Source organism: Marmota marmota, unplaced genomic scaffold (assembly GCF_001458135.2).
Source record: "Marmota marmota marmota unplaced genomic scaffold, marMar, whole genome shotgun sequence".
NCBI classification, from domain to species: Eukaryota; Metazoa; Chordata; class Mammalia; order Rodentia; family Sciuridae; genus Marmota; species Marmota marmota.
The window spans coordinates 32,909,899-32,937,143 of NW_026000016.1; the positions used below are offsets into that span (position 1 = coordinate 32,909,899).

General features: G+C 42.6%; 1 protein-coding gene and 1 long non-coding RNA gene across 6 annotated transcripts in view; one reads left to right on the forward strand and one right to left on the reverse strand.

Moving 5' to 3' along the window:
• The window catches only part of Ptpn14 (protein tyrosine phosphatase non-receptor type 14), a 175,275-nt gene that overhangs the window by 130,003 nt on the left and 18,027 nt on the right, over window positions 1-27,245 (forward strand). For all 5 annotated transcript variants that reach the window (XM_015483646.2, XM_048809391.1, XM_048809392.1 and 2 more), the window contains exons 8-16: window positions 2,191-2,279; window positions 5,612-5,699; window positions 6,502-6,584; window positions 9,286-9,343; window positions 12,615-12,693; window positions 14,855-16,329; window positions 21,037-21,180; window positions 22,317-22,535; window positions 25,378-25,506. In XM_015483646.2, coding sequence (XP_015339132.1) covers window positions 2,191-2,279; window positions 5,612-5,699; window positions 6,502-6,584; window positions 9,286-9,343; window positions 12,615-12,693; window positions 14,855-16,329; window positions 21,037-21,180; window positions 22,317-22,535; window positions 25,378-25,506 — 2,364 coding nt within the window. The remainder of the gene's footprint in view (window positions 1-2,190; window positions 2,280-5,611; window positions 5,700-6,501; window positions 6,585-9,285; window positions 9,344-12,614; window positions 12,694-14,854; window positions 16,330-21,036; window positions 21,181-22,316; window positions 22,536-25,377; window positions 25,507-27,245) is intronic.
• On the reverse strand, window positions 2,621-14,302 carry LOC125618484. Its single transcript, XR_007349784.1, has 2 exons — window positions 13,946-14,302; window positions 2,621-2,727 (listed from the first exon to the last, which is right to left on the reverse strand). It is a non-coding gene; the product is annotated as an uncharacterized LOC125618484 (long non-coding RNA).

Genomic DNA, 27,245 nt, shown 5'->3' on the forward strand with positions numbered 1-27,245 from the left:
TCCTGACAGCTCTGCCCCTGCTTCTCCTCCACAAATAAAGGCGTAGCTGCTATCTGAGTGGCTCCTGTATTGTCACGGCATTGACCATGGAGAAGGGTGCTTCTGGGCTGGCAAAGACAGAATCTGGATTTTCCAAGCTTTGTTCAGTTGGATGCAGAACTTTTATTTTTTATTTTTTGACTAGTACAACACCCCCAGCATTCTGGGGCATCCCTTCTGTGTATTTTCATCCCCTTCCCCATCCTGTAGCTGTTCTTCCCTTATCCCCATCATCACCAGACTCCAGTGTGGACCTATTGGAAAGGTGCCAGGGAAGTCTTTTGGTAGAATTTTTCCATCTCCTTCCATCCTGACTCCTGATCTTTTCCCACATGTATTTTTATTTACTATAACTTGCCTTTTAACTTTCTGTCATTACCAAGACAGTTCTTTCTTCCTCCCCAGTTTTTTCTCTCTTAACCCTCTTCCCTGCTTTTGCAACCAGTGGTTGTCTTTCCTACTTGCTCTATCCCTGCTAGAGACTCCTATGCTAGCAAAGCTTTGGTGGGTAGGTTGAGACAGGATCACGAGAAGGGATTCTTTCTTCTTTGGGGCAAGTGTCCTTGGTCTAGTTGCACATGTCCCTTACCGTGCCCTAGAAACAGGACCTCCCCACCCACTGCAAGCAGGGGACTGAGTGACAGTTTATCTACTAGGTATTGAGCCTTGTTCCCATTCTACTCTCAGAGCCCTGGCAGCAAAAGTCTTCCTAGCAGGAGACTGGAGGCACCTGACTTCATCAAGAAACCAGACTGAAGATCAGATATTTGGGATTCCCCAACACAGGGCCCTCAGCTCACCTGATAGTCTTACACAGGCTCTTCCTGTGCTCACAAGTTCCCATCCAGGGTTAAGCATACCCTTGCCAGTGCAAAGCACCAGCATCACCCACTCTACATTCCTAATAGGAGTGGCAGAGGCTGACATGATGAGAATAAAGTGGCCCGTAAGAAGCAAAGAATCAGGGAGAAGAACCCCCTGTTTAGGGTACTACCTTCAAGGTCTCAGAATTAAAAAAAATATATCGTCTTAAAGGAATAGGGTGCTTATAAAAAGGAAAATTAGAAAACAAAAATTTAGAAAGTTAAAAACTCCGAAATTTATAATATTAGAAATGGAATACTTAATAGGTTGAAAAAGAAAATTGAGAAAAGCTCACCAGGAAATCCAAAGTAATAAATATTGGGAGACCAGAGATAAAAGAATTAGAGGACTTATCTAGGATGTCTAATGTCTGAATGATGCAAGTTCTAAAAACAGTTAACAGAGGAAAGGGAGGGAGTAATTTAAGAAAATAGCCCAGTGTTGAGGAACATGAGGTTCTCCATGGAAAGAACCAAGCTCGGATGTAGAATCACACAGTAGGGCTCCAAGAGATGGAAGTTTGCTGCCTCTGGGCAGGCAAAATGGGGGGCAGGGGGTTCTACTGAAAATTCAATTCTTCAAAATATACTTAAAATCTCCTCTGTAACGGACTTTCAAGAATACAGTACATTGTTACTAACTAGAGTCAGCATGAAATTTTAAATCCAAAGTAATTTAAATTTTGTGTCCTTGGGTCAACATCTCCCAATACCCCCTCCTCTCTTTAGTCTCTGGTAATCACCATTCCTCCCTCCCTCCCTCTCTCTCTCTCTCTCTCTCTCACCAGCGATTGAACCTGAGGTACTTAACCACTGAGCCACATCCCCACCCTTTTTATTTTCTATTTAGAGACAGGGTCTCACTAAGTTGCTTAGGGCCTTGCTAAATTGCTGAGGCTGACTTTGAACTTGCAATCCTCCTGCCTTAGCCTCCCGGGCCACTGGGATTACAGGTGTGCGCCACCGCACCTGACTTGCTCTCTTCTTTGATGAGCTTAACTTTAGTAGATTCTATATCTAAGTGAGATGCTGTATTTGTTTTTCTGTGCCTGGTTTTATTTACTTAATATAATGTCCTCCACATTTGCCCATGTTGTTTCAAATGACAGGGTTTCCTTCTCTTTTCTAAGACTACATAATATCCCGTTGTGTATAAACCACATTTTCTTTATCCACTCATTCATTAATGAACAACTAGGTTGATTCCCTATCTTGCCTGATGTGAATAGTTCTGCAATGAACATGGATCCTAATAAGTTTTGTGTTTTTTTTTTTTTTTTTAATGCAGGACAATCATGGAAACAGTACGCACCTTGGCATTTTCTTTATGGGGATCTTTGTGAGAAACAGAATTGGAAGACAAGCAGTAATATATAGGTAATCTTATTTGCCAACCCCTCTTTTTCCTTTTCCTCTGTGAGAGATTCTTGACAAGTACATCAGCTATTAAATTATCCACATGAGTTAAGAGCCAGACTGTGGATCAGAGTTGAGCTTTTGTCAACTCATAAGATCATCTCTTTATGGAGTTCACATAGTTATGGTAAAATTCATCTCACTTTTCCTGAAAGCCTCATTCAGGAGGGGAAACCCCTTCTTCCCCCCGACTCCAGAAAATGCATCATTGAATCCCACTGAGTTGGAACAGTGGAACTAAACTCTGTGGTTGGAATCAGCTCTCCAGATCATCTCTTTTTGGGGGGAGTGAAGTGGGGTGAGGTACCAGGGATTGAACCCAGGGACACTCGACCACTGAGCCACATCCCCAGCCCTATTTTGTATTTTATTTAGAGACAGGGTCACATTGAATTGCTTAACACCTTACCTTTGTGGAATCTGGCTTTGAACTTGTGATCCTCCTGCCTCAGCCTCCCGAGCTGCTGGGAAATATAAGCATGTGCCACTGTGCCCAACTCAGATCATCTCTTGACAGTTATTTTTGTTGGGACTATCCATGATCACTTGCTGGATGTAAACTGACTTCTTCCTGGGGCTGGGGTTATGGCTTAGTGGTAGAGTGCTCACCTCGCATGTGCAAGGCCCTGGGTTCGATCCTCAGCACCCCATAAAAATAAATAAAATAAATAAAATAAAGTTATTGTGTACAACTACAAAAAAATAAAGAAAAAAAAAACTGACTTCTTCCCTTGTTCTGCACCCTCTACCTAACCACATGAGTGGAAGGGTGCAAACTAACTTTTATAGTAATGCAAGGGCATTATTTGTAAAAATGTACCTTAAAAAGCATTCAATTTACTGTAACAAATTTAAATACTTTGGTAGTTTTTGAAAGTTATTTTGACACTTGAAGCCTCTTTTCTACTTAACACAAATAGTTTCAATGTAGGGATATGGTGGTGTACCCATGTCCCATTTTATATCCATGACCTTGTTCTTGGTATTGGTGCCCATAGATTCTATTATAACGTTGGAAAGCTTGCTTTCATTTACAAGGGCAGTATGGCTCATTGCTTACTGGAAGAGCAGCTTTCCTGTATATACATCTGATAGGCAGAGCTCTGCATTTAGGGCAGATGATCAAAGACAGCTGTCAGAGACAAAGCACAGCCCACTTCTGGAAGTGAATCTTGACCAACCACATACTCTCTGTATCAGCTATTACAGCATTTTGAGATCAATTTCCATCCAAAACCTTCTTGATTGCTTTTGTTTCCCAAGGTCCATACCCTGCCATTATTGTTATGCCTTTTTGTTTTTTTTAATTTTTATTCTTTGAATAGAGACATTAGTGAAGCTAGAATGGGGAGAGAGATCTTCAGAGCTTGGAACAGAATATAATTTTTGACTTTTGAACATATTCAGAGTCAACTCCATACACCTGTAACAAAGTGTCAATCAACTGAATAAAGTATGGGAATAATCACAGAGTGGTAACTCTAAATTTTTGTGCCCTTTCAAAGCAGTCTAGACATTTTGTCCCATCAGTTCTCCAAGTTAAACTGATGTTTCAGTTTCTCATTTATCCTACAGAAGGGAAGTAGACCAGTTCTACACAATACCTATTGGGGTGAGTTGAAAAAGAATAGCAGCATCGAAGTGTGATGAGCCTAAGCTACTCACAAGTTTTGCTGTTCCCTATGCTTCTAGATATTGCCCTTTTCTTGAAGCCCCTACAGGATATGACTTCTACTAGTGTCATGTTCACCGTGCCACCGAGTGAAGTCATGGTAGAGCAGAGTGTCTGTTGAGTTCTGGCAGTTGCTTTGAAGGAATGGAGCCAGAGGAAACCCATTCTTTTGTCTCTTGAGGAGCATGTAGCCATGAGTTCATGTAGCTAGAATCTGGTGGAGGTGGCAGCACTCTGGGCTGAGCACAGTAGAGTCGTGCCACAGCACATGTGTTAAACACAGTTGGGCTGCTGTAATGGAAAGATGGCTGGAAACTGGGAATCTGGAAACCCCAAGTGAAGAACTCATCCCTCCCTGACCAGCAGAGTGAATGGCTGAGTCAGACTCATTCGAGTCTAAATGGCCTCTTCCCTAAAGTAGGAGGAGAAATAGCTTCCTTGTTTGCTCTAAAGTGGGTATAAGAATCCTTCTCGGTACAGACGAGAGGCCATAGTATTACTTTTCACATTTTTTATTTTTACAGTGCTGGGGAGGGAAGCCAGGGTCTGATGCATGCTAGGCAAGTGCTCTACCACTGAGCTGTCGTGCCCCTCATTCTGTTTTTCATTCTTTCAGCAAATATTTATTGAGTGATCTATGTGAGGTAGTTGACTCAATGCTTGGAACACAGATAAAAGAAGCAGAATCCCCACAGGGCCATGTTGGGTCTACTTTGAGAGCTTGTCACGGAAGTAAAAATTTAAGACATGTTGTGGTGGCGAATAGAGGACTCCAGCAGGTTCTTCTCTTTTCACATGGATGGTGAGGAGTGAGGAAGGTCTTCTTGGAGAAGGGAATTCTGGTATTGAGTCTTAGGAGAATTATCCAGGCAGGGGATGCTAGAAGCATAAGGAGCTGACAGGTGCGTGACGGAATACAGTGCGCAGGAAATTGCAGGTTAGGACTGAATGAAGGGTAGACAGTGAACTGGCTCCAAGCAGAAAGCCACTGCTTGGCTTGTCTTCTCTTGCCTGGTGCTTATTTCATTGCATCTCATTTTAGACAAGGTCTCCATGACAAGGAAGGAAATTCTCTTATGTGTATATTCACATGTATACCCGTGTCTAGATCACCATTATGGAGTAGTATTACTCCGTACACATTTTTTTCTCGATGGGATGATTGAGCTGTAGTGGACATTGCAACACAGAGTCCATGTGAAGTCTTCAGTCTAGACTCTTGGCAACATGACTTTTTAATACTGTGCTTTTTTATGCTACAAAGCAGGGGTCATGGGAGCAAGGCCCATGGGAAATTCTTTGGCAGGTTGGAAATATGGGGGAAAAGGGCCACGAAGTTCTCATAGAAATTATTCTCATACCTATTCATAAAGGAAAATATATTTTATGAATATCAGTGTTTAGATACATTTTACATATACATATAATTTTTGCCTGTGTAAATAGATACACATTGCATTTTTCCTCTTTTTCTGTCCTTTGAGAAACATTTAACTTTTTTAAAAAGTTAAACTGTAATTTGTCAAATGTGACTTGACAGTAGCAGACAGAACCCTCCCATACTGGAACTAAATGCAGGGATCATCTGTGGACAAACATAGTTGCATTTCTTTTGTCCCAGGTGGAATGACATCGGGAACATCACTCACAACAAGTCGACCATTCTATTGGAGCTCATCAACAAGGAAGAGACTGCCCTCTTTCACACGGTAAGCAAAATGGATGGAGAGGGTTCAATGAACAACGTGCCTTTTGACTTTTCAATTCATAATATCATTTCCTTGTTCTCCCTATCTTAAGAGAATAAATATTTTATTGAAGAGAGTCTTTGTAATACTTGCTCAGTGTTATCGCTACTCATTTCAGGGTAGTGCTGGTGAAGTATCATGCTCAAGAAGGCAGGTTTCCAAGCTTACTCTGGACTCTAGATTTGGGGCTCTCTTAGGTGCCTTATTTACTGTGATAGCCTTGCCTGCTGTGCTCTGTTCCTTGGAACTTCAGTTGCAGCCCTCATCAAGTGACCCCTTATTATGTTACATTGCATTTTCTTCAGCTGGCTGTCCTGGATTTCCATTCCCATCATAGCCCCAGCTTAATCAAAGTCAGCTGAGCAGTTGACCTCCACTTGGGTTCCTCCTCAAGAGCCGGGGCAGTTCATGCATCTCACTGTTTCCAATTTAATGAAGTCTGGTGTTTATATTCTATGCTTTGCCTTGATTCAATTATTTATTTTAAAAGGACTTGGTTCAGAATTAGATAAGGATTCCAATTTATCAGTGCAGACCCAGTGCCTTGGACATAAGGAATTCCTTCACATTTTCTGCCATTTTTTGGTGAACTCTGTAGACACAGCTGCCACTGAAAATTCAGGTTCATTTGCTTCCTGGCCCATGTGTCACTTTATACTTGAGACGAAGAGAGGGAGGGATGTGTCCCAGCCTAGAGGATCCTAGTAAAATGCGCATCTAATCAAACTGATTTTGTTTTTCTTCGTCTCTTCTTTTTTCCAAGGATGATATCGAAAATGCCAAGTATATTTCTCGGTTATTTACAACACGGCACAAGTTTTACAAACAAAACAAAATCTGCACTGAGTAAGTACACGTTTAGTTCACCCTCTCTCTAGAAGGCGCTTTCAGATCAAATGCGTGTGCTCCAGGGAGGGCGTAGATCACTTTTCCCATTTACTCTTTTCCCTTGATCCTTGTAGAAGCCAAAGAAGTAGGCTAAAGCCGGGCAGGAGCGAAAGAACTTTAATGATGAAGACTGTCTCGTGTAGTCCATATGCCTAGAGAGAAAACGATCCGCAAATTGACTGTGAGCGCTTGACTGCCTGGATGGGTTGGCCACATTAGTACCTTCCAACCCTCGGCTCTGAGTTCGGAGGAGCCGAGCAGTTCCCAATTTGCCAGGGTGCCCTTCGCGTCAGATGTGGAGTATGTTCAGAAGTGGGTAACGGAGCGGTGAGCCAACTTGAAAGAGAAGACGCTGCTGTCATCCTCAGCCCCGTTCCGCTCACACAGTTGGCTAACCCTGCGTGTGCTCCTGGGTCATGTCACCTGACTGCAAATGAGAGGCCAGGGTAATTAGAGGAAGATGTGGAAGGCGCTCGGCGTTGTCACACATCTGCGTGTCTTTTTTTTTTTTTTTTTAATTTAATTTGGAAATAAAGATGATAAAGGGGAGTCTGATGAGGGCACTTATACGTGGCCTGACCTCGGAGATAGCGTGCCGGGGCTCGCTCTATCCTCATCTTTACCTTAGTTGCCTTCAAAAGACGTTCCTCAGCGGAGTCCATTCACAGTTTGGGCATCCAAGGTGTTTAATTTTGGTTCAAAGAACGTCAGGGATGTAAATGCAAGAGACGAGCTGCTTTTCCACTCCCACAGTGGGCACATCCAAGAGTGGTCGAGGCTGCCCTAGTGCAGGTGCTGCGGAGAGCGTGGCTGCTTCAGAACTGGATTCCCAGGTCAAGGCAGACTTTTTTCTCCATGTGATGGAGGCTTTTTCAAGCCAAGCACTGCAACTGGTCACTGCTGGGGTCAAAATGTGTATCTGATACACTTAGGCCCACCAACAAAGTTGGCAAAGGCAAATCAGAAGGACTGATGGGGAGTTTAAATTAGGCAGCTGTGTCTTTCTCGTGGACATGTTCTCGCATACCCGCCCCTCTCCCCCAAACACACCATTCTTTTGAGCAGGTTCCCTGGTCATTCTGTGCAGTTCCACTCTGCGGTGTTGCCTTTGACCTGTGGGAGCATCCTTGATGTTAACAAGAATTCCATGGCTGTCTTCTGTAGGGTGAATAAAAAAAGTTCCGAACAGTGGATTTCACTGTAGTCTTCTGATTTAACCATTTCTCAGCAAATAGCTTTACTATAGAATTTACTGCGTATCAGTATTTCTTTTGTCGTCTTTCCTTCTAATATTCACGAACGTTGCATATTGGACTACAAACCAAGGCACAGTTCTGGTATTTATTCTGCCTCCGCAATAACTCTTTCTTTCTCCTGACATGGTGTGGGCGTTTCCTCACCTCTCATCTGATTAAAATGTGGGTCTTTCTCTCCATATACCTATTGAATTCTATATACAATTTCCAAAGCTCAGCACAAGCTCTGCTGAGACCTGGTGCCTCCCTCTGGAGGGTTACGAAATAGCATTGCCTCAGCAGCCTCCTTCCCCAGGTAGGGATAGCATGTCCTTCCCCAGTGTCCTTCTCCACTCGCTAACCACCAAGATCTGCCTTTGTCTTTGCCTCTCCTTCTGCAGAGCTGCTCACTGTCATCTGGAAGTGTAGCTTTGGGGGGGCTTCCTAGGATGGGAGGAATGTGTTTAACTTAAATCTGGTGATATTGTATTTGGCCAGTTATTTAAAAAATTTAGTATTACATCATTTCATAAGAGAAAAGCTACTTTATTGCCAAAGAGAGAAGGTGGCACTCAGAATAAGGAGAGTGCTGTTGGATTGATGAACTTTAACTTAATGAAAAATTCTTCTGTCTTTGCGGTTTTTGTTTGTTTTGTTTTTTATTTTTATTAACACTGAGGAATAGGGGAAATATTGTTATGGCATTTGGGACCCATTGCCAAAAGGCACCTTTGATTTCAGTTCTGAAGAATTTGATCGTATCCTAGTTCCCACTCTCCTTTATCTCTGCTTTTAAAAAAAAAGAAAATCCATGTTCTTCAACTGTAAAGGATCTGATCAGGGGCTGAGGATGTAGCTCAGTGGTGGAGCATTTGCCCAGCTTGTGTAAGGTCCTGGGTTCAGTCCCCAAAATCTCTTCCCCAAACCAAAAAACTCCATCTGGTCAGATAAATATTTCTAATATGTATTATCTTAATAAAAGTGCTTCTTTATGGTCATACACAAAGTATTTTGTCTACTTTTGAAATATCATTTGGCTGGAAGCATTCTGAAAATATTTTTTTCTTCTTCTCTTTTTTATTATGAAAGATTTTATACACACACCAGAGAACAAGAGTACAATTTTTTAACATACATAATAATGCTGATGTTTTTCAGTCTTATTTCTCTCAGAATCTTTATAAATATGCCTTATTCCTTTATTATCAGTTTGTAAAACTTGTTACACAGTATCAGATATCCCAACCATTTTGAGAATAAAGAGGAGAATGAAAAAGGTCAGCATCCAGAAATGAACAACCTTCGTGTTTGGGTGTTCTCACTGATCTCGTCTGTTTTCCCTTTCTCTCTCTCCCTGTCTGTCTGGTCTGTTTACATCTGATCAGAAATAACGGCCTTTCTCATTTTTTCAACTTTTCACGTAGACAATCAAATTCGCCACCCCCCATCAGACGCCAGCCCACCTGGAGCCGATCTTCCCTGGTACGTATGAATCTTCAGCAGTCCAGTAGTCTGACTTGGATGGAGTGTTGTGTTAGCACTTTGAGGTAGAGGGGAGCAGGGCATCATGACCAGGGGAGATCTTGTGAGAGTTCAGGAGGGTACCGCCCTGCTAAGTAGTGTTGTCATGATGTCATGTTGTCCAGGCTGCTTTCCCATCTTATGTGACCATCATTATCTAGGTGTGACTTGAGGTGCACCCCTATAATTCTCTTTCCAGGTCCATGTGACTATGTACTTTTAGTATTCAACATACTATGTGTTTTTCTCCACTTGTTCATCTGTTCTGGTCTTTATTTGAAGGAATGTTCTCAGTTACAAGTTCCACACATTTTTTTTTTGTATTGACTGCTACAGATAGAGTTTAATAAACTAGTTTAATATACAAAAATGCTTTTTAAATGAGAAAATAAAAGAATGAATCTGATTAATTGTCTCAGAGTATCTGATACAGAATTTATGAAACTTAAATTTTTAAGGCTTTTATTAGCCAACAAAATTTGGATTGATCTACTTTTTCCCTTACCTTTAGCTTCTTTTTCTTTTATTAAAAAAAAAAAAAACCTATTCTCTTCATCACATGAATAAGGAACCATGGCTGTGTTCTATTTTGCAGATTACTCAACGATAATGTAATAGATATGACTAGCTAGTTTCCTTTAAAGTCTGCGTGCTTTGTCACATTCTTTTATTTTTTAGGTTATGACTTTTTATACATAGTCAAAATAAACACATAGCCTTTTTATTTTTCTAGGTGAACAGTTCCTTTGAGTTGATAGGGGTATCACTAGAGTTTTTCTATGTGTACAGTGTATACGTACATATATGTACATATATATTAGATATATATATACATACATATATTATATATTATATATATACATATATATTAGCACGTATTTAACTCTTTAAAAGTTGTGGAGGGAAACTTTTTTATTTTTATGGAAAATACATGGACATGGACTCCAGAATTCTAGAGCTGAGCCATTATATCATCAAAGGAGAGTCACTGAATCTCCATGTTACTATTATTAATCTCATTTTTATGCACAGTATCTCACATGTGGCCCTTTGCCGTGGACATTTGGTGGGAACCTCTGGAATTTCCCCAGGAGCACCAGTGGATTCGTTTGTGGCCCTGGTTTCTTTATTTTTCTATTCCTTATTAGTGTGACTTTCCTTCTTTTTTTTAGTCCAAGGGTCTTAATTAGTGAGATCATTTCTCATTTATGTCCAGGAAACTTCATGAGAGGCAAAGGGTTTTAAGGCCATGTTGTGATCTGATTTTGTCCTAATTATCCAGAGAAGGGGCAGAAACTTACCTTTCTTACTTGGATGAAGATAATCAATAGGAAGACAGATTCAGGGCATCCCCCTTTCCCCTGCCTTTTGGATTTTTTGGATTTAAATTGTTCACCCAGAGTTCCCCATTAATGAGCAAGAGTACGACCAGATGATGTGGCCTGTTGTCTTCCTTGCCAGTCACCAGGACTGCCCGTTGCTGTTTTCTCATCCCTCTTGCTGCCTGTGTTATAGCATCTAATCTGTGTCTGTGTTAGCGGATCTAGAAAGAAAAAGAATAATATATTAGAATAGATAAAGATATGAGATAAATAATATAATCCTGAAATCGTGTTTGAAGGATTAGCTTCCTTTGCTCATATATCTGTGCCAATTCATAAACAGTCATTTGCTTGTTGAATTAAAAAAAAAAAAATAAGAGCAGGAGGAGGCAGTAGACCAGCTTTGCCTGCCATGAATTTCTATTCCCTTCTACAAATTTCTCTGCACTGTTAAAAAAAAAAAAAAAAAAAAAAAAAAAAAAACTTAAAACCAACAGTGCTACTGTGGAAAATTTTAGTTGAATTATGTATTGCCAAAGAGGGGGGAAATATTTTTAAATTGCAACTCAAAAATCAGCCATAGGAACACCTGGGAGTATTTAGAAAAACTTTTCCTTGGTACCCGACACTGTCCTCTTAGTTTAATCTCAATTCTTTATTTCTTCCTTCTTTATTCCTTGAAGATTTTTGATCCTTTATATCCATCACCTTCTTACTTGCCCTTTTGGTGCCCTGCCGTTTATTTGTTCTAGAGAAAATGAGAGTTATTTCCCTAGCATCTAACACTGGGGAGTGCTCTTCTCTTCAAAGATGCTGAGAAAGTGTGACCCCTGCTGGCTCTGGGATTCTTGGTTTGATGTTAGCTTCTTAAAAGTTCTCTGCCTGAAACAGTCAACTTAAAGTCAAACCTATACTAAAAGATACAGGAGAGATCATCTTGATTGGTGGTTTATAATGCTCAGGTTTTTTTTTTTTTTTTTCTTCTCATCAAAACTCCTTCATCCAACAAATTTATCTGGAACCTCAATATATAAGTAATATGGATAATGTTCAAGGTACAGGGAGGGAGGAGCTTGATTTGATAGGAAACTAAAACCTGTTGAGCTTTTGATAACTTGCAGATCATCTAAGAATCATCAAATTTCCTTTGTCAGTTCACCAAATATTCAATCCGTTGAGTTTTTTTGTTTCTCTTTAAAAGTTTTCCCCTCTTGTGCAATGGAAAGTGATTCACGTTGAGTCTAAATGGCCATCTTTAGGAGTCTAATGGAAAAGATTCTGCATTGGCGTGGGAAGTAGACAGTTAGACTGAATTCCCTGTCAGGCCTCTCCCACACATTTGGTTCTGCTGTGGGAAGGATGAGTAAGTGACCTTGAGAACCACACACTCAATGTTGTAGGTCACATTTTTAGATTTTTATATAAATTCACCCTGGACTCATCCTAACACTAACCCTGTCCTATTTGAGGTTGCTGTGGACCTGTGACAAAGGTCTTGGGTTATGCTGATGAATAGGAGCTCGGGGGGAGCCAATGTTGAATAGAACAAAACAAGTTTTCTCCTTTCTATAGCTTGGATGGGTCATGATAATGAATCTGCTCTGATTGTACCTGTTAAGGCATAGAGAACTTTGCAGGTGTAAGAGAAAAAGAGAATAAATAGCTGACCCAGTTTTTGATTGTGGCCTCTTTCTCTTTCTGACCTTGAGACAGTTGCTCAGGTTCTCCCTTGTTTCCTTGAACTTGGTGATGAGATGCGGTTACAGATGGGTGGGAGAGGGGTAAGTCGGAGGGGCGGCTGGGAGAGTGGCACCAGTGTGTTTCCCCATGGTTGTGGGTTATGGGGACTGTCACAGCTGGGGCCGGTTCTCTGGCAAAGCTCTCCCCAGCTCCGCTGTGTTCTGTTTCAGCCCAGACAGCAGCCGTACATTTTGCCTCCCGTGCACATGCAGTGTGGCGAGCAGTACTCGGAAACACACACTTCACAAGGTAACTGGCCCGCCATCTCCCTTCTTAAGACAAAGCCAAGTACCAGTAAGCAACAGAGAAGTTCTCAGCTTTTATGACATTGATGCTTTCACTTTAACTTTGTCATTGTCTGAGTGACAGTAGCCAGCAGCTACTGTGGAAGACCTAGGATATCGATTACCCCTGAAAGAAGAATGCCCCAGAATCAGCTGCTTGGAGGTGAGGTCAAGGCAGGGACGAGTTCTTGCTTCCTCCTTGTCATAAGTGGGCCTAGAGAAGAGAGTGACTGCTTAGCCCACCTGGAGTGTGCTTCACCCTCCTTGCCAACAGCAGGAGCTTGTAGTAGCAGCCAGTTTCTCATAGTGGTAGAGAAAGAGCACTTGCCTAGCTTGTGTGAGGCACTGGGTTTGATTCTTAGCACTGCAAATAAATAAATGAATAAAATAAAGGAGGTCCATCAATGTCTAAAAAAATTTTTAAAAAGAAAGAGAATACAGGTATCCAGTTATCACTGGAAGGAACAGTTTCAGCCTCTTCTTTTAACACTTTTCTCATGTCTCCCTCCAGTCCCTTTCTTAGCAAACTTATTTGTTGCCTCTCAGAATAAACAAAATCTGCTTTATTTTTCTTTTTCTCCAAAAATATCTCCCATGCAGAATGCATGAAAAAGCCCATTCCATTAGTAATAACAATTACAGTTGTAGCAATCAGCATTTATAGAGCCATTAAAATATGCCAGGCACTCTTCTAAATACTTGCTATATATTGTCTCATTTAATCCTCAAATTATACCTATAGGTACTATTATTATTTTCATTTTATAGAAATAGAAGCTAGGATGCAGAGAGGTTAATGGTTGTGTTTGGATGTGAACTTCAATATCTTAATTATCATATAAAAACAGGAGATGGTAAAAAAAAAAAATCTTATGTTATCACCTCCTGGATGATACAACAGTACATTTTATAAGCAGTTGCTTCTGTGGGAAGACACCAAATCCCCCTTGGGGTGGATAAATTGCAACACTTTGGTCTCTGTGTTCTAGCTTTTCCTGCCTGTCTTATCCAATCCAGTCTGTGTCCACATTCCTCCTTTTGGTTAAATATTTTCAGTCACCATTTCTGGTTTTCACCTTTTCTGACTTTGTCTTTTTTTTTTTTTTTTGTACTGGGGATTGAACTCAGGGGGGGCAGTCGACCCCTGAGCCACATCCCCAGCCCTATTTTGTATTTTATTTAGAGACAGGGTCTCACTGAGTTGCTTAGTGCCTCACTGTTTTGCTGAGGCTGGCTTTGAACTCGTGATCCTCCTCCCTCAGCCTCCTGAGCTGCTGGGATTACAGGTTTGTGTCACCTCACCCAGCTTGACTTTGTCTTTTTCTGCTTTGCTCTTGCTTAAATCTGTAGTGTGATAGCGAATGCATTTAGACCACAAAAGGGACTTTGGTAAGAGTTTGCCCTCCTGGGGTTTGTGCATGTGTTAAGGACACACTGGGCATCTGGAATGGGCCTGACTTGAGAAGATGGCTTTTATATCTCTTTTAGTACTTCTTCACACTATAGTTACTTTTTACTTGACTTGATCTCAGTGACAGAACCAGAGCCAGAAGAAGACTTCAGGAATGGCTGAAAGAAATCCCGATTCTAATTTTGCCTCAGAAGGAGTGAGCCATGTTAACCTCCTAGTCTCAGAATTGGTCTGGTTTCTTGATGAAAGTTCAGTAGTCCCTTGGGTAAAGGGACCTTTTCCATTATAGTCAGAAAGAGCATGTCCAAGTACTAGAGGAAACTGTCACCCTTTTGAAGTTCTTGATGTTCTAGCCCAAATAGCCAGTCCTGTTGCTGAGCCCTGCTCAAGAGGATGGGGCTATCCAAGGTCACGGCCATTGTTGGTGTCTGATTATAAAGCTCATGGCAAAATGTAGAACTTACGTAGGTGACATCTGTGCCGTGTGTGTGTGTCTTTGTTTAGGTTCACTCTTTCCAAGATGTTCTTTCTATGTGTTGACATCTCATCCAAGATGTTATTAGTTCTCCTGTGGAATATGTGGGTAGAGAAGATGGAATCTCACTTTTTAAATTAAAATTAATTGAAATTTAAATAAGTCACCTCACACATGTAGGGATGCTCTTTATTGAAGCAGATTATGAAGATTCATATGTCTCTGTTTGACTTCTCACAGACAGCATTTTCCATGGGAATGAAGAGGCCTTGTATTGCAATTCTCACAACAGCCTGGACTTAAATTACTTAAATGGCACTGTCACCAATGGCAGTGTGTGTAGCGTTCACAGTGTCAACTCCCTCAGCTGCTCCCAAAGCTTCATCCAGGCTTCTCCCGTCTCCTCCAACCTCAGTATCCCTGGGAGCGACATCATGCGGGCTGACTACATCCCTAGCCACCGGCACAGTGCCATCATCGTGCCATCTTACAGGCCAACCCCCGATTATGAGACGGTCATGCGGCAGATGAAGAGGGGGATGATGCACGCAGACAGCCAGAGCCAGTCTCTGCGGAACCTCAACATCATCAACACCCACGCCTACAACCAGCCCGAGGACCTGGTGTACAGCCAGCCGGAGATGCGTGAGAGACACCCCTACACGGTCCCGTATGGGCCACAAGGGGGCTATAGTCACAAACTTGTCAGTCCATCTGACCAGATGAACCCGAAGAACGCCACGGTGCCCAGCAAGCCGGGGGCAAGTGCCATCTCACACACGGTGAGCACCCCGGAGTTGGCCAACATGCAGCTCCAAGGCAGCCATAACTATAGCACCGCCCACATGCTCAAGAACTATCTCTTCAGGCCACCTCCCCCCTACCCGCGGCCCCGCCCTGCCACCAGCACCCCAGACCTCGCCAGCCACCGCCACAAGTACGTCAGTGGCAGTAGTCCGGACCTGGTGACACGGAAGGTGCAGCTGTCAGTGAAGACCTTCCAAGAGGACAGCTCTCCCGTGGTGCACCAGTCTCTCCAGGAGGTCAGCGAGCCCCTCACAGCCACCAAGCACCATGGCACGGTGAACAAGCGCCACAGCCTGGAGGTGATGAACAGCATGGTGCGAGGCATGGAGGCCATGACTCTGAAGTCGCTTAACATCCCCATGGCCCGCCGCAACACGCTGCGGGAGCAGGGGCCTCCAGAGGAGGGGCCCGGTGGCCACGAGGTCCACCAGCTTCCTCAGTACCACCACAAGAAGACGTTCTCCGATGCCACCATGCTGATCCACAGCAGCGAGAGCGAGGAGGAGGAGGAGGCCCCGGAATCGGTGCCGCAGATCCCCGTGCTGCGGGGGAAGATGGAGTACAGCGCCCAGCTGCAGGCCGCCCTGGCCCGGATTCCAAACAAGCCCCCGCCCGAGTACCCCGGGCCCAGGAAGAGTGTTAGCAACGGGGCTCTGAGGCAAGACCAGGGGAACCTTCCTCCTGCCATTGCCAGAGCCCGGGTAATGAGGCACGGGCCGGCCAAGGCCCTCAGTGTCTCCCGAACTGATCAGCTGGCCATCAACGGGTCCTCTCTGGGGCCGTCCATCTCCGAACCCGACCTGACAAGTGTGAAGGAGCGGGTCAAAAAAGAGCCTGTGAAGGAGAGACCCGTGTCGGAAATGTTTTCCCTGGAAGACAGCATTATAGAAAGAGAGATGATGATTAGGGTAAGTTCCTCCCAGGGCATCGTTAGTGGGAAAGCACAAGTACTGGAGTCACTGAAGGAGGCGTGAGGCCTTCGCAGGGAACATGCCATGTGTTTACAGAATCACTGGGCATTAACAGGCAGCATTTCAGTTCACCAGACCTTGTTTTCCATTCTCATTCATGACTTCTAGTGGGTTTGGTTTGTACAAAGTGCTACGAAATTGAGTTAGGATGCTATCGAGGTCAGTGCCTAGGTCAGGGCCAGGATTTTGCTCTCTATTCAGGGTTCAGACTTCCAGTTGCTGCTAGAAGCTTGCCTATCTACATCTCTTCATGGTTAGCATGAAAGGACCAGGCCGGACACATACTTCACGGATCATCTCAGCCTTTTATTCAGGAACGGCATTACACCCACAGGAATGGACCCACTCTCCTGGTGGAAAATGAGCCACTGGCCAAAGGAGGAGTTTGGGCTTGGAGGTTCTACTGAGAGGTGATTTAGTGAGCATGTCAGTTAGAGCACTTAGAAATCTGGATTCGGGGGTTTGGGTTCAGTGGCCAGCACCTGGAGAGGGTTTATCTTGGATGAGATTAGGGGATGATGAAGAGGGGGATGATGTCATTCTAGGTGTGATGAAACACTTTCTCTCCCCACCAGTGGCCAGATCTGAAAAGGATTTATCTTGAAAGAGATGAAAGCTATCAGTGTATGGCTTTTTTTTCCACTTCCTTTTCTAAGGCCACACTACCTTGGGATTTTTCATTTTCCATATTGAACATTTGTGTTTTTGGTTTCAGGGCCGGGGGCGGTGTGGGGGATGCATTGTTTTCCATTGTCAGATATTAGAAGAACAATATCCCTACAGGGTACACCTTTCTTTCTTTCTTTCTTTCTCTTTTTAGTGGTCTGAGGGATGGAACCCAGGACATTGTGCATGCTAGGCAAGTGTTCTACCACTAAGCTACACCCACCCTACACCCATCCCAGGGTTTCACAAGTTGCTGAGGCTGGCCTTGATCTTGTGATCCTCTTTCCTTAGCCTCCCAAATAACTGGGATTGCATGTAGGATATACCACTGCACCCAGCTTAGTGTACAGCTTTCTGTTTGGTTCTGTATGTCAAGATGGCTTGCTACATTGTCAGGACTGTGCTAATAGATATTTAACCACAAATTCAAGAAAATTTTAGTAACTGGATATATAACTTGGGAGCTTACTGTTGGACTTCAATTCTCTATCATATTTGTTCGATAAAAATTTCACTCATTTGGATATATACATACATACTTATTACATTTGAAGATACATCCTAACATTAGATACGAATAACCCTTCTTCAGAATATGTATACTCTAGAAGGCCAATTATGTTATCAGAGCAAGACTACGCAGGTAGTCAATGTACATGCAGAACAATAAAGTGAATCCATCTCTTAGTAATGAGAACATTGTCGGATTGTAGTTATTACTTTAAAAATCTCCATTGCTGCTTGTCCTGGAAATTTTCACTTTCTTAAAAAAAAATCATTTGATTACATGACTAATCAAACCCAGATTGACTTCTTTTCATTCACCATAGCTGCACCATCAGGTAGCCGGACCTTTTAGGAACTCCAGACAGCTGTCATTAAAATTTGCTTTGATGAAGTTCACTAGACTCCATTTCTAAGTCTTCCAAACTCATCATTGGGAATCAACCTGAAGAGAAGAATCAAGGACCAAAGTTTTAAGGAAGCCACGTTGCTGGGTTCAGAAAACTAATCCATAGCAAATTTGTTACTTTAGAAAATCCTCAAGGACACAGTCAGCCTTGCCTTTTTGGCCAACAGTAAAGCAGTGCTAAGAATTCAGTAGAGGCATAACTTTTTCCAGTTTTTGCAAACCAAGAGGGAAATGATGAAGCCGTACCTCCACCTCTGGCAAAGAAAACCTTTGGCTGGGGATGGAGTGAAATGTGGGGTGGGTGCTTTGAGGGGAGAGCTTTCCCAGCTTGGAAAAAGTAATTGATTGTTTTAAAGGCAGTTTTCAACACTTCTTGGCCCCGGGCCTCTTAAAAGCAACATTAGCATCAAGAATCTATCAGTCTAAGCATTCAGCTTAGCTGTTTCTCCTGCCAAGTTGATACTTAATGGTGTCCACATGGTCCTGTAACCTCATTTGGGTCATATTTGTCCTCTTCTCGTTACCCACATTAAACAAATAGCCTATAGCCCAAATCACTGCACAGGTCCCTGATTTCCAGCATCTTACATTATCACAGAAGAACGAGGGATATTCTGCTGTTCTTTCCCATATGCTATTTCATTCTATCCATGTGGATAATAGCAACCAGCAAATTTCACTCATTAACTTTTAGTTTCATTTACATCATAACCCCATGCTACTTCATTTTCCCTGTTGATTATTTTCCCCAAACCTTATAAGCCTGGGAGTTCAAGGACTGCCACCCTCAGCCAGAGCCCTGACCTTGGTGGAAGGAGTCTTCATGGAGCCAGGTGGCCAGGCAGGGTGGATAAAGATGATGCCAGAGGCTCTGAAGCCCAAGGTGGAGACAGATACTAGAACCTCACCCCCTCACCTAAGCAGCATCCCTTCCATCTCGGATGGGTAGCTTTTGCCAGCTTGGTGGGAATGGATGAGAGAGGAGGCTGCCACAGCCATCTAGGGCCTTGTAGATAAGAAGACAATGAGAAACTTAAGGCAGATAGAAGCTGGGGTAGGAGGTGGAGGACAGGTATGGTGAGAATTTGCCCTCTGGGCAGCTTTCCTGGTTCTGGAGCCCCTTGTCTATTTGATGGATGACTCAGGCCTGTTGCCTGCTGGGCTCCTGCTTGCTCCTAGTGCAACCCGGAAGATACTTTATTGCTTCCGGCTCCTAACCAGAAGTCAGATCTAGAGAAGAGAAGAAGACAGATCAGCTCTTTAAGTTGTTATTTTATTGTTCTCTGGTGAAAAACTAACAGGATTAGTGAGAGGAAGCCAAGAGATGGTTTTTTTTTTTTAAATATTTCTGGGGTTTCAGTTCTCACTCAGTTGTAGTAATCCTTTCCCAAGAAAAACAAGTGAGTTCCTTTTGGTCTTGGGCTCAGTCAGGACCACCTCATAGCGCAGGGGAAAGATGGCAAGAAGACCTGTTGAGAGGACCCTGGGGAGGTTTTTCTGGAATTATTGCTTTCTTAAACTTTGAAACAGTCCAACTAAAAGAAGTGACATAAGCAAAATTATCTTTCACAAAACTAAAAATAAAAAAGCATACTAATGAAGAACTCAACACCTAATCCAATATCTTCACCTAGGAGGGTGCCTGGAATTGAGAAATCAAGATTATTTTATTAAGGGTTTCTTCAAGCCAAAAGTCTGTGGCTGCTTTTCACCGTTCTCAGTTAACCGTCCTCTTAAATGCACCTTTGGCTTGTTTGCTGGGTCAGCCCATCACAGGAACAGGTGTCAACTTCACTCACAGAGGCCTTATTCTGATTGTAGGTGACCCTGTAGTGCCAGTGAGACCCATATTAGGGAATTGGGTAATCCCTTTCACCCCACGTGCAGTAATCCACTAATGCTATGCACTGGATGGCACCGTGACTTCATTGAGACAACTCCCTAGGAAGTAAATTTATAAGTGGCCAAATTAAGAAAAGAACCGCTAAAGAAAAAACCAGAGTAGGATGGGTGACCCCTTCATCTGTGGCAGTCACATGAGCCTGAAAGTTGCGTTCACTTTGGTTTCAATCCACATTTTCAGTTCTCTTATCTCACCTGTTTCTAAGCTTAATGAAGTCCCTCTGTTCTTTTCTACCATCTCAGACAAAATTACTTTTAGGAAATGGGCTAGTGGGTTGTCTGAAGTGAGTAAAACCAGGTTTTTCGTATCTCTCTGTCAGTTTTCAGACATGAGGAAGCTCGGCAATAAACTAAGCCCTGACTGAGCTGGGTTCAGGCTATAGGTGCCACCCAGTGAGGACAGAGTATGGCTGTGAGAAGCCACAAGTGAAGGCCGGGGAAAAACGTCAGCAGCTTCCCCTGAGTGAAGTCTGCTCAGCTGTCATCCACGTTCTCCCCAAAAGTTAGCTACATCCACTGATGTCCCACCATCTCCCCTGGATGGAGCCCAAGGGTCAATGCCTGTAGCTCATCTTAGGAGGCCCCAGCCTGATTAGTATTGTGACTTTGCTAAACTATATTAGTTCTTTTATCTGGGGCTGATGCCAGTAGGTGCCCCGAGAGCCAGATATTAAATGTAAGATTCACATCCTCAGTCTGAATCCCTCAGGATAGAAGCCTAAGAAGATTTTCTTCTACCACTTTCATGCCTGGATTTCCCCATCAACAACACAACTGTCTTCTAAGCTGTACACCACTCAGTCTGTGCACAGACCTACATTGCAATTGGATCAGATTATTCATGTACACCTCCCTTTAGCTCTTTGCTTCTAAAGTGTATTGTACATACCCTTATGTTTTTGTGAGCCTTATGGCCTGGTATGTTTATTAGAATGTCATTTATCTATTTATCTACTGAGATAATGAATTAAAAAGAAAAGCACAGGAGTCCTGTAGGAACTGGCTTCCTCAGGCACAGTGGGAATGGGAGGGCTGTGTTTGACTTTGCCCTACTGAGTGTCTGCATTCCTTGGCTGGGGAGTTACAGATTTGGGAAGATTAAAACACATTCCAGCCTTCTACTGGTATATAAACAATGAGAACATGCCTTTTCTTGCTGCAAGAATCTAGAGAAGCAGAAGATGGCAGGCCTGGAGGCACAGAAGAGGCCGCTGATGTTGGCAGCATTGAATGGGCTCTCGGTGGCTCGGGTCTCAGGGCGGGAAGAGAGTCGACATGATGCCACCCGAGTTCCTATGGATGAGAGGGTAAGTGCTGGGCTAGTCAGGTGCATGATTCATTTCTCTGTGGTCTTAAGATCCCAAAGCGCTCTCCTTGCCCAAACATGCTGATTCTGTTGGAAGAATGAATTCTTCAATTTGAGATTAGGAAGATCTAGTGAGTGCTGTATTCAATCCATGCTTCTCAGCACCTAATGTTTCTTAATCACGTTGGTGTGTCACTGCTGGCTCAAAAGATCAGCCCCTAATGAGCCATATGATCAAGCCATTCAGTTTCTTTTGACATATTTCCCTTTTTGTAAGAGGAGAAAATGAAACCATGCTTGTCTCTCTCTATTTCTGTGATTTTTGTGAATAATTACCATTTCTTAGGAAGTGATGCTTTTATGCAAGCATTTATAAGTTTCTTTCAATATGCTGTTCCCCTGTATGCTGATGAAACGAAGCTGATTTATAGTTGTTAGGACAATGCATTGTGAGAACTTGGGTTTTTAAAAGCAGATATTTGTGGCATGGCAATATTTCCAGGTGATGAAAGATTTCCTTCAGTTCCCGAAATTGCTGTCAGGAGGTTAAGGAATGGGCTGCATAAATTTATAATAGAGTGCTAGTAACATTAGGGCGTCAGATTCCTGCCAGTATATGTTTGGTATTAGAATGTTTTGGAGCCAGAATAAACTCCGGAAAGATCATTTCTTCCAATTAATACCACATTATTATAATTAGCAGTTTGGCCAGAGAGGGAAGAAAGGGAGTGGGGTACCTAATCCTCGGAGAAATACAACTGTAGATCAGTATCATCTTAAAATTTAGCTCAGTAAAAACACCTGTGTAAGTGGAGAACTAGATGTTTGGATAATGAAGACTAACCACCTCCTTATCATTAGAACTTATAAGTAGGTACTAATAACCTAAGTATTGATTTTGAATTTCAGCTCTCACCAGTTCTTACAGATTTGTTTTATAGCATGAGAAAGAATGGTTATGAGACAAGAGGAACTAGCAATATGGTTACAAATGAAACCCAGTAATCAAGTGCTGAATGAGTTCTATGTCTTGAAATCCCCTAACACAGTCATTGCAAATATTGGAAGAACTCTGGTATTTTATTGGAGATTTGGAGATAGGTAATTCAGAGAACTGAAGATTAATTTCTGTTGCAGTTCAGAACCCTGAAGAAGAAGCTAGAAGAGGGAATGGTGTTCACAGAGTATGAGCAAATCCCAAAGAAAAAGGCCAACGGCATATTTAGCACCGCGGCTTTGCCAGAAAATGCAGAACGCAGCCGAATCCGTGAAGTTGTCCCTTATGAGGAGAATCGGGTGGAGCTGATACCAACCAAAGAGAACAACACGGGCTACATCAATGCCTCCCATATCAAGGTGAGAAGGTATATGCAAGATCACTGGGTGAAGGGAGAGAAATGCAGGAAGAAAAATACATGGGCTGCAACTGTACTTCCTGACTTGTCCCCAGTCCCCTAGGGAGTGCTTTTGAACTCCCATGCTTTTCTTAGTCAACTGGAAAGGATGTCTGTCACTGTAGGGAGAAGGAAGATGAACAGCCTCAGCAAAACCTTAGGGCAGCTATTTTCTGAAGCTTGTTTATCACAGAGGAGCTTTTTCATCTCTATGCACATCATAAATACCCTTCCTAAAGTCACGGGGGAATGTGGGGGTTGTCCTTGTCAGTTTGTAATTAGCAGGTGACAGAGATGTTGGGAATTGTAGGTGTTATTGTCATTGAAGTTTATATCCTGTTCAGTAGCAACAGAAACTGTCATTTCTCCCTTGAAGTACTATGGGTTATTCATTTTAGAGCTAAAGTCTCAGTTTGTCATGGTATTTGGAAGAGTGGATAATTTATATGCAAGCCATAAAAATGTAGTTGATATTGAATCTTGCAAGGTTTGCCACATTAGTCAATGAGTTGGTGTTAAAATTTTATTTATTCTTCATATCTCAGTAATTCATAGCTAGTAAACCCCAGATAGAATTTATAGTTAGGGATACATATGTACATATGGTTAAATATTTCCTAAGTAATTTACTAATATCTGCATATTTGGTCTGCACTCTGAAGTGGATGAATTTGTTCATGTACTAATGTTAAGTTATTACTGGAAGTTTTGAAACAACACAAAGTTGACCTCAATAGTCCATTGTGATTGAAAGCCTTAGAAATCTGTTTCTGGCCCCATCCAGAATTATCTCATTTTTTCATGGAACTTTTCAACTGTAGCAGAATTATCTTGAAGTTCCTTTGAGCCCCTTAAGTGTAGGTAGATGTCTGGCTTGTGTATCTGTTGAATGCAACCAACCTTTGGTTGGATATAGTGTTTAGGAGCACAAAGCATAAATAACCATGATTTTTTTTTTAAGAATTAGAAAAGTATTTTTGCTTTTGAGAATGAACCCTAGGAAACTCAAGTAACTGATGATGGGCTTGGTTTAGATTATGAAATAATGACCGGAATAATGTAGTCAAAGATGCGGATGATACAGCTGCTTCTTGATAGAGTATCTGTTAAAATCTTGCAAGCAATATTCTTCTGTCCTCTTTCTTTGGCCAATCTCTTCCACCATTTTCCATCTGCTCTCTGGGGGTGGGGGGAACTGTCACTCTGTGTAAATGATACCCGTCGGGTATTGTTAACTGCGATGCCTTCCCCTCCTCAGCGTTCTCTGAGACCCACTTTTTATCTTTGAATTGGGGTAGACATGGGTGCCTTTAATAGACCCATAGAGCTTGCAAGAACTTGTCCTTGTGTTTTTGGAATAGATTGTGTATTTTGCCAGTGTTTTCTTTCCTGGGTTCCAAGCAGCTGTTAACACAGAACAGAGATTTATTTGCTCCAGAGGTGGAATCACATCTGTGAAATCTACCTCAGTAGCATTGGTTGTTGTGTTTTTAACACAGTTTTTAATAGCCTCCTGTCAATACTTGGTGTATGCCGAAAGGCCCCAGGCTGCAGCATTCTCTGCATATATTTATGGTTCCTATATGTGGGGTGCCAGAGAGGCTAATGTTTAAAATCACAATTCAAATAAACCAAACTCCTAGCCAGTGAATATATGAATGTTATCTCCCACCAGTACTTGAAAAATGGATTTTTCTTGCCAGCTTTGACCTAAACACATCTTGTGTAATGAGACAATAACTGACATTGTTTTTGTTTGAATCAAGTTAGTATGTGGTTACATAAAATAAATGAAGGGGAAAAGTTTCTGACAGTGATCACCTCATTGCTACTGGAACTCTCGAGAGGCGTACGTTGTATGAATGATAAGGAGGCCTGTCTTTGCATTATCAAGGCCCAAGAATCGAAGGGGGAGTCGAAAGAATTCCTCCAAAGGTTACTGTTTCACCTTGATAACGTGACTGTCAATGCTTTGGGCTCAACATATGATTCTCTGCAGCTGGTATTTATAGCTACAGAATTATCCTCCCACAATCATCCTGAGCTGGTAATAATTTTATTATCCAAAATTATCTCATGACTCCATAGTTCAGTTGGATGCTATGGTGCTGCACAAAGTGGAGCTATCAATAATACATGAACCATTGACAAGTGAGCTCATAACACTTCTGCCATACATGGCACTGCAGAATTGTATTAACAACAGAGGTTTGTGACATGCTTCATATCAGGTCAGCAGCAGAAAGATATTACTCCAGAAGGGATGTTATTCTGTGGGAGACTTTTTTTTTTTTTAATTGTTTCAGAGGATGTCACAGAACACTTTTTCAAATGGTGAATCATCACAGTAGGGGGTTATGAAACCCATTTCATGGGCACAATTAGTTTTGTGTGTACGTCTATGAGTATATGTGTGTTTTAATGAAATCAATTAAAATAAAGGAAAAAATCAAAATATTGGGGTACACTGTATAGAGTAAGCTTAACTATTGTGCTACAAGTAAATCCTTTTACTTTATATGTATACATGTCATACACTGTCATATGTACACCTATATGTGGGCATATATATGTGTGTGTATGTACTACGCATTGCAGATCCCCCAAGAATTGAGCGAATATATTTTGCTTAGTAAAAAAACTGTCTTCACGTGAGAAACACATGACAGAGGTTTTGAGAGTTGTGCTAATCCATTTAGTCTAAAAAGTATTACTCCAGGTGGAAGGTGGCTACAAATGGACGGGGGTGAGCAGATGACAATCTTGGACTTGGTTCATTTCCTGATGCTTTCCTTGGTTTGCAGGTGGTGGTTGGTAGGGCAGAATGGCACTACATAGCAACTCAGGGGCCCCTGCCACACACATGCCACGACTTCTGGCAGATGGTGTGGGAGCAAGGAGTGAATGTGATTGCCATGGTCACCGCAGAAGAGGTAAGGGTTACTCCCCCTCTCCTAATGTCCTTTTCCTGTGGGAGTGGGTGGCCAGAAGATGGGCCTAGTGCCAGGGACTTTGCTGCCCATCCTCCTTCCTGCAGCTCTGTTTCTCTGCAGATCCTTCTCCCTTTGGCACGTTTTTTTCCTCGGCTTTTGCATATAATTCTCCCCAACCCACCAAGGATGATTTGGTTTTGTGCTCTTTTCTCCTGTTCTCGTTTGGCTTGAACTCTTTCCTTTGGCTCCTCCATATACTACAGTGAAAACAAAGCAACAAAAATTAAAAAACGACCAAACTTTGGTTCAACCAGCTGACTGTGTGTGCCAAACAAAGCAGTGATCTTTCCACTGGAATTTGAGAACCTCAGCCGCTCTGGGCAAGAAGACCTACATTCCCAGCCCCAGGCATGGTCAGCCCCACATGCCCTCCTGCTTATCAGCTGAAAAGGGACCAGAAGCTGCCGTTCCTGGAGAGGTCTCCATTCTTTGGGGAAAAAATTCTTTCTTTGCCAAGCCAAATATAGCCAAATATAGCTCTGTGATGCAGACCCGCATGTCCCACCCTCCAGTCCTGTCTACTTGACTCTCTGCCTTTGGGGGATGGAGCATAGTGTTTTTTCTCTTGTCACGGTCTCAAAAAATTTTAACTACCTTTTTTTTGTACCTTTCATGACATCCCAACTTGTTTTTGAACTCATTTAAGGGACAAGCTTCAGGCATCTTTACCAATTTTCATGGTATCCCAAAACCCCTTTCTAACTGTGGTAGGAGCAGAGAAAATTGTAAGGGGAAGTCATGTCCCCTCCCGTGTCTGTTTTGGGAAGTTGCTTTCAGAAACAGCCTGTTGAAAGATAGTGGCAAAGGGGACTTCAAGCTCTTTAAAGTCATTTGCACGTCCTGGGCAGACCTTATTTTTTTATTTTTATGTTTTTGGACCTTCTCATCAAGAGATAGAATTCTTCTTAAAGTTTCTAGAGTAGATTCCTTGCCTGATTGGATCACATCCCTGCAAGGGATTCATTCAATTGAATGTCAAGTGCCAACTCTGCTAACCCCAGGGCACGTGGTGAATGAGACGGGCACTGCCCCTGTTCCCATGGAGCTTATTTCTTAGTGAGAGGGACAGTCACTTGTGAACTGAAGAAGTTCAGTTCAGATAGTAGTAAGTGCCATGGAGAAAAAACAAGGGCATGTGAAGGAGTGTGACCAGGGGCAGCTTTAGGTCACGTGGGCAGCTGAGGCCCCTCACAGGGGTTGGTATTTGAGCTGAAACCTGAGTGACAAAAAGGGACATCCAGGAACTTACCAGGCCAGAACTGACCGAGGCACACTCAGTAGAAATATAAATTCAAGATTTCAGGTAAGCCCATCTTTGTAGGTTTGGTAAATGGAAGAGGAAGATATGCTTCGAAGACTCAGTTAAACTCAGTGACTCCATACAAAATGACTTCTATCCCCCAAAGAAGTGTTCCTTTACAAGAGGGATGGCCATTAGGCTTCTCCCCAGCAGCCAACAGGACTCCCAGAGCCTGTACCTGCTGCAGATGGCTCTGTATCCTCTGGGTGCCTTCTTTTCTCCACAAAGCCCCCGTCCAAGATCTCTTCATAAACCACCAACCCTTTCATGGTTTTTGTCAGACTCTAGTGATTGCAAAACTGTACATAACTTAAAACTAGACCTTTTGTAAATGGTTGACAATGCATATCTTCAGAAAAGATAATTACTGTCAGAAAGA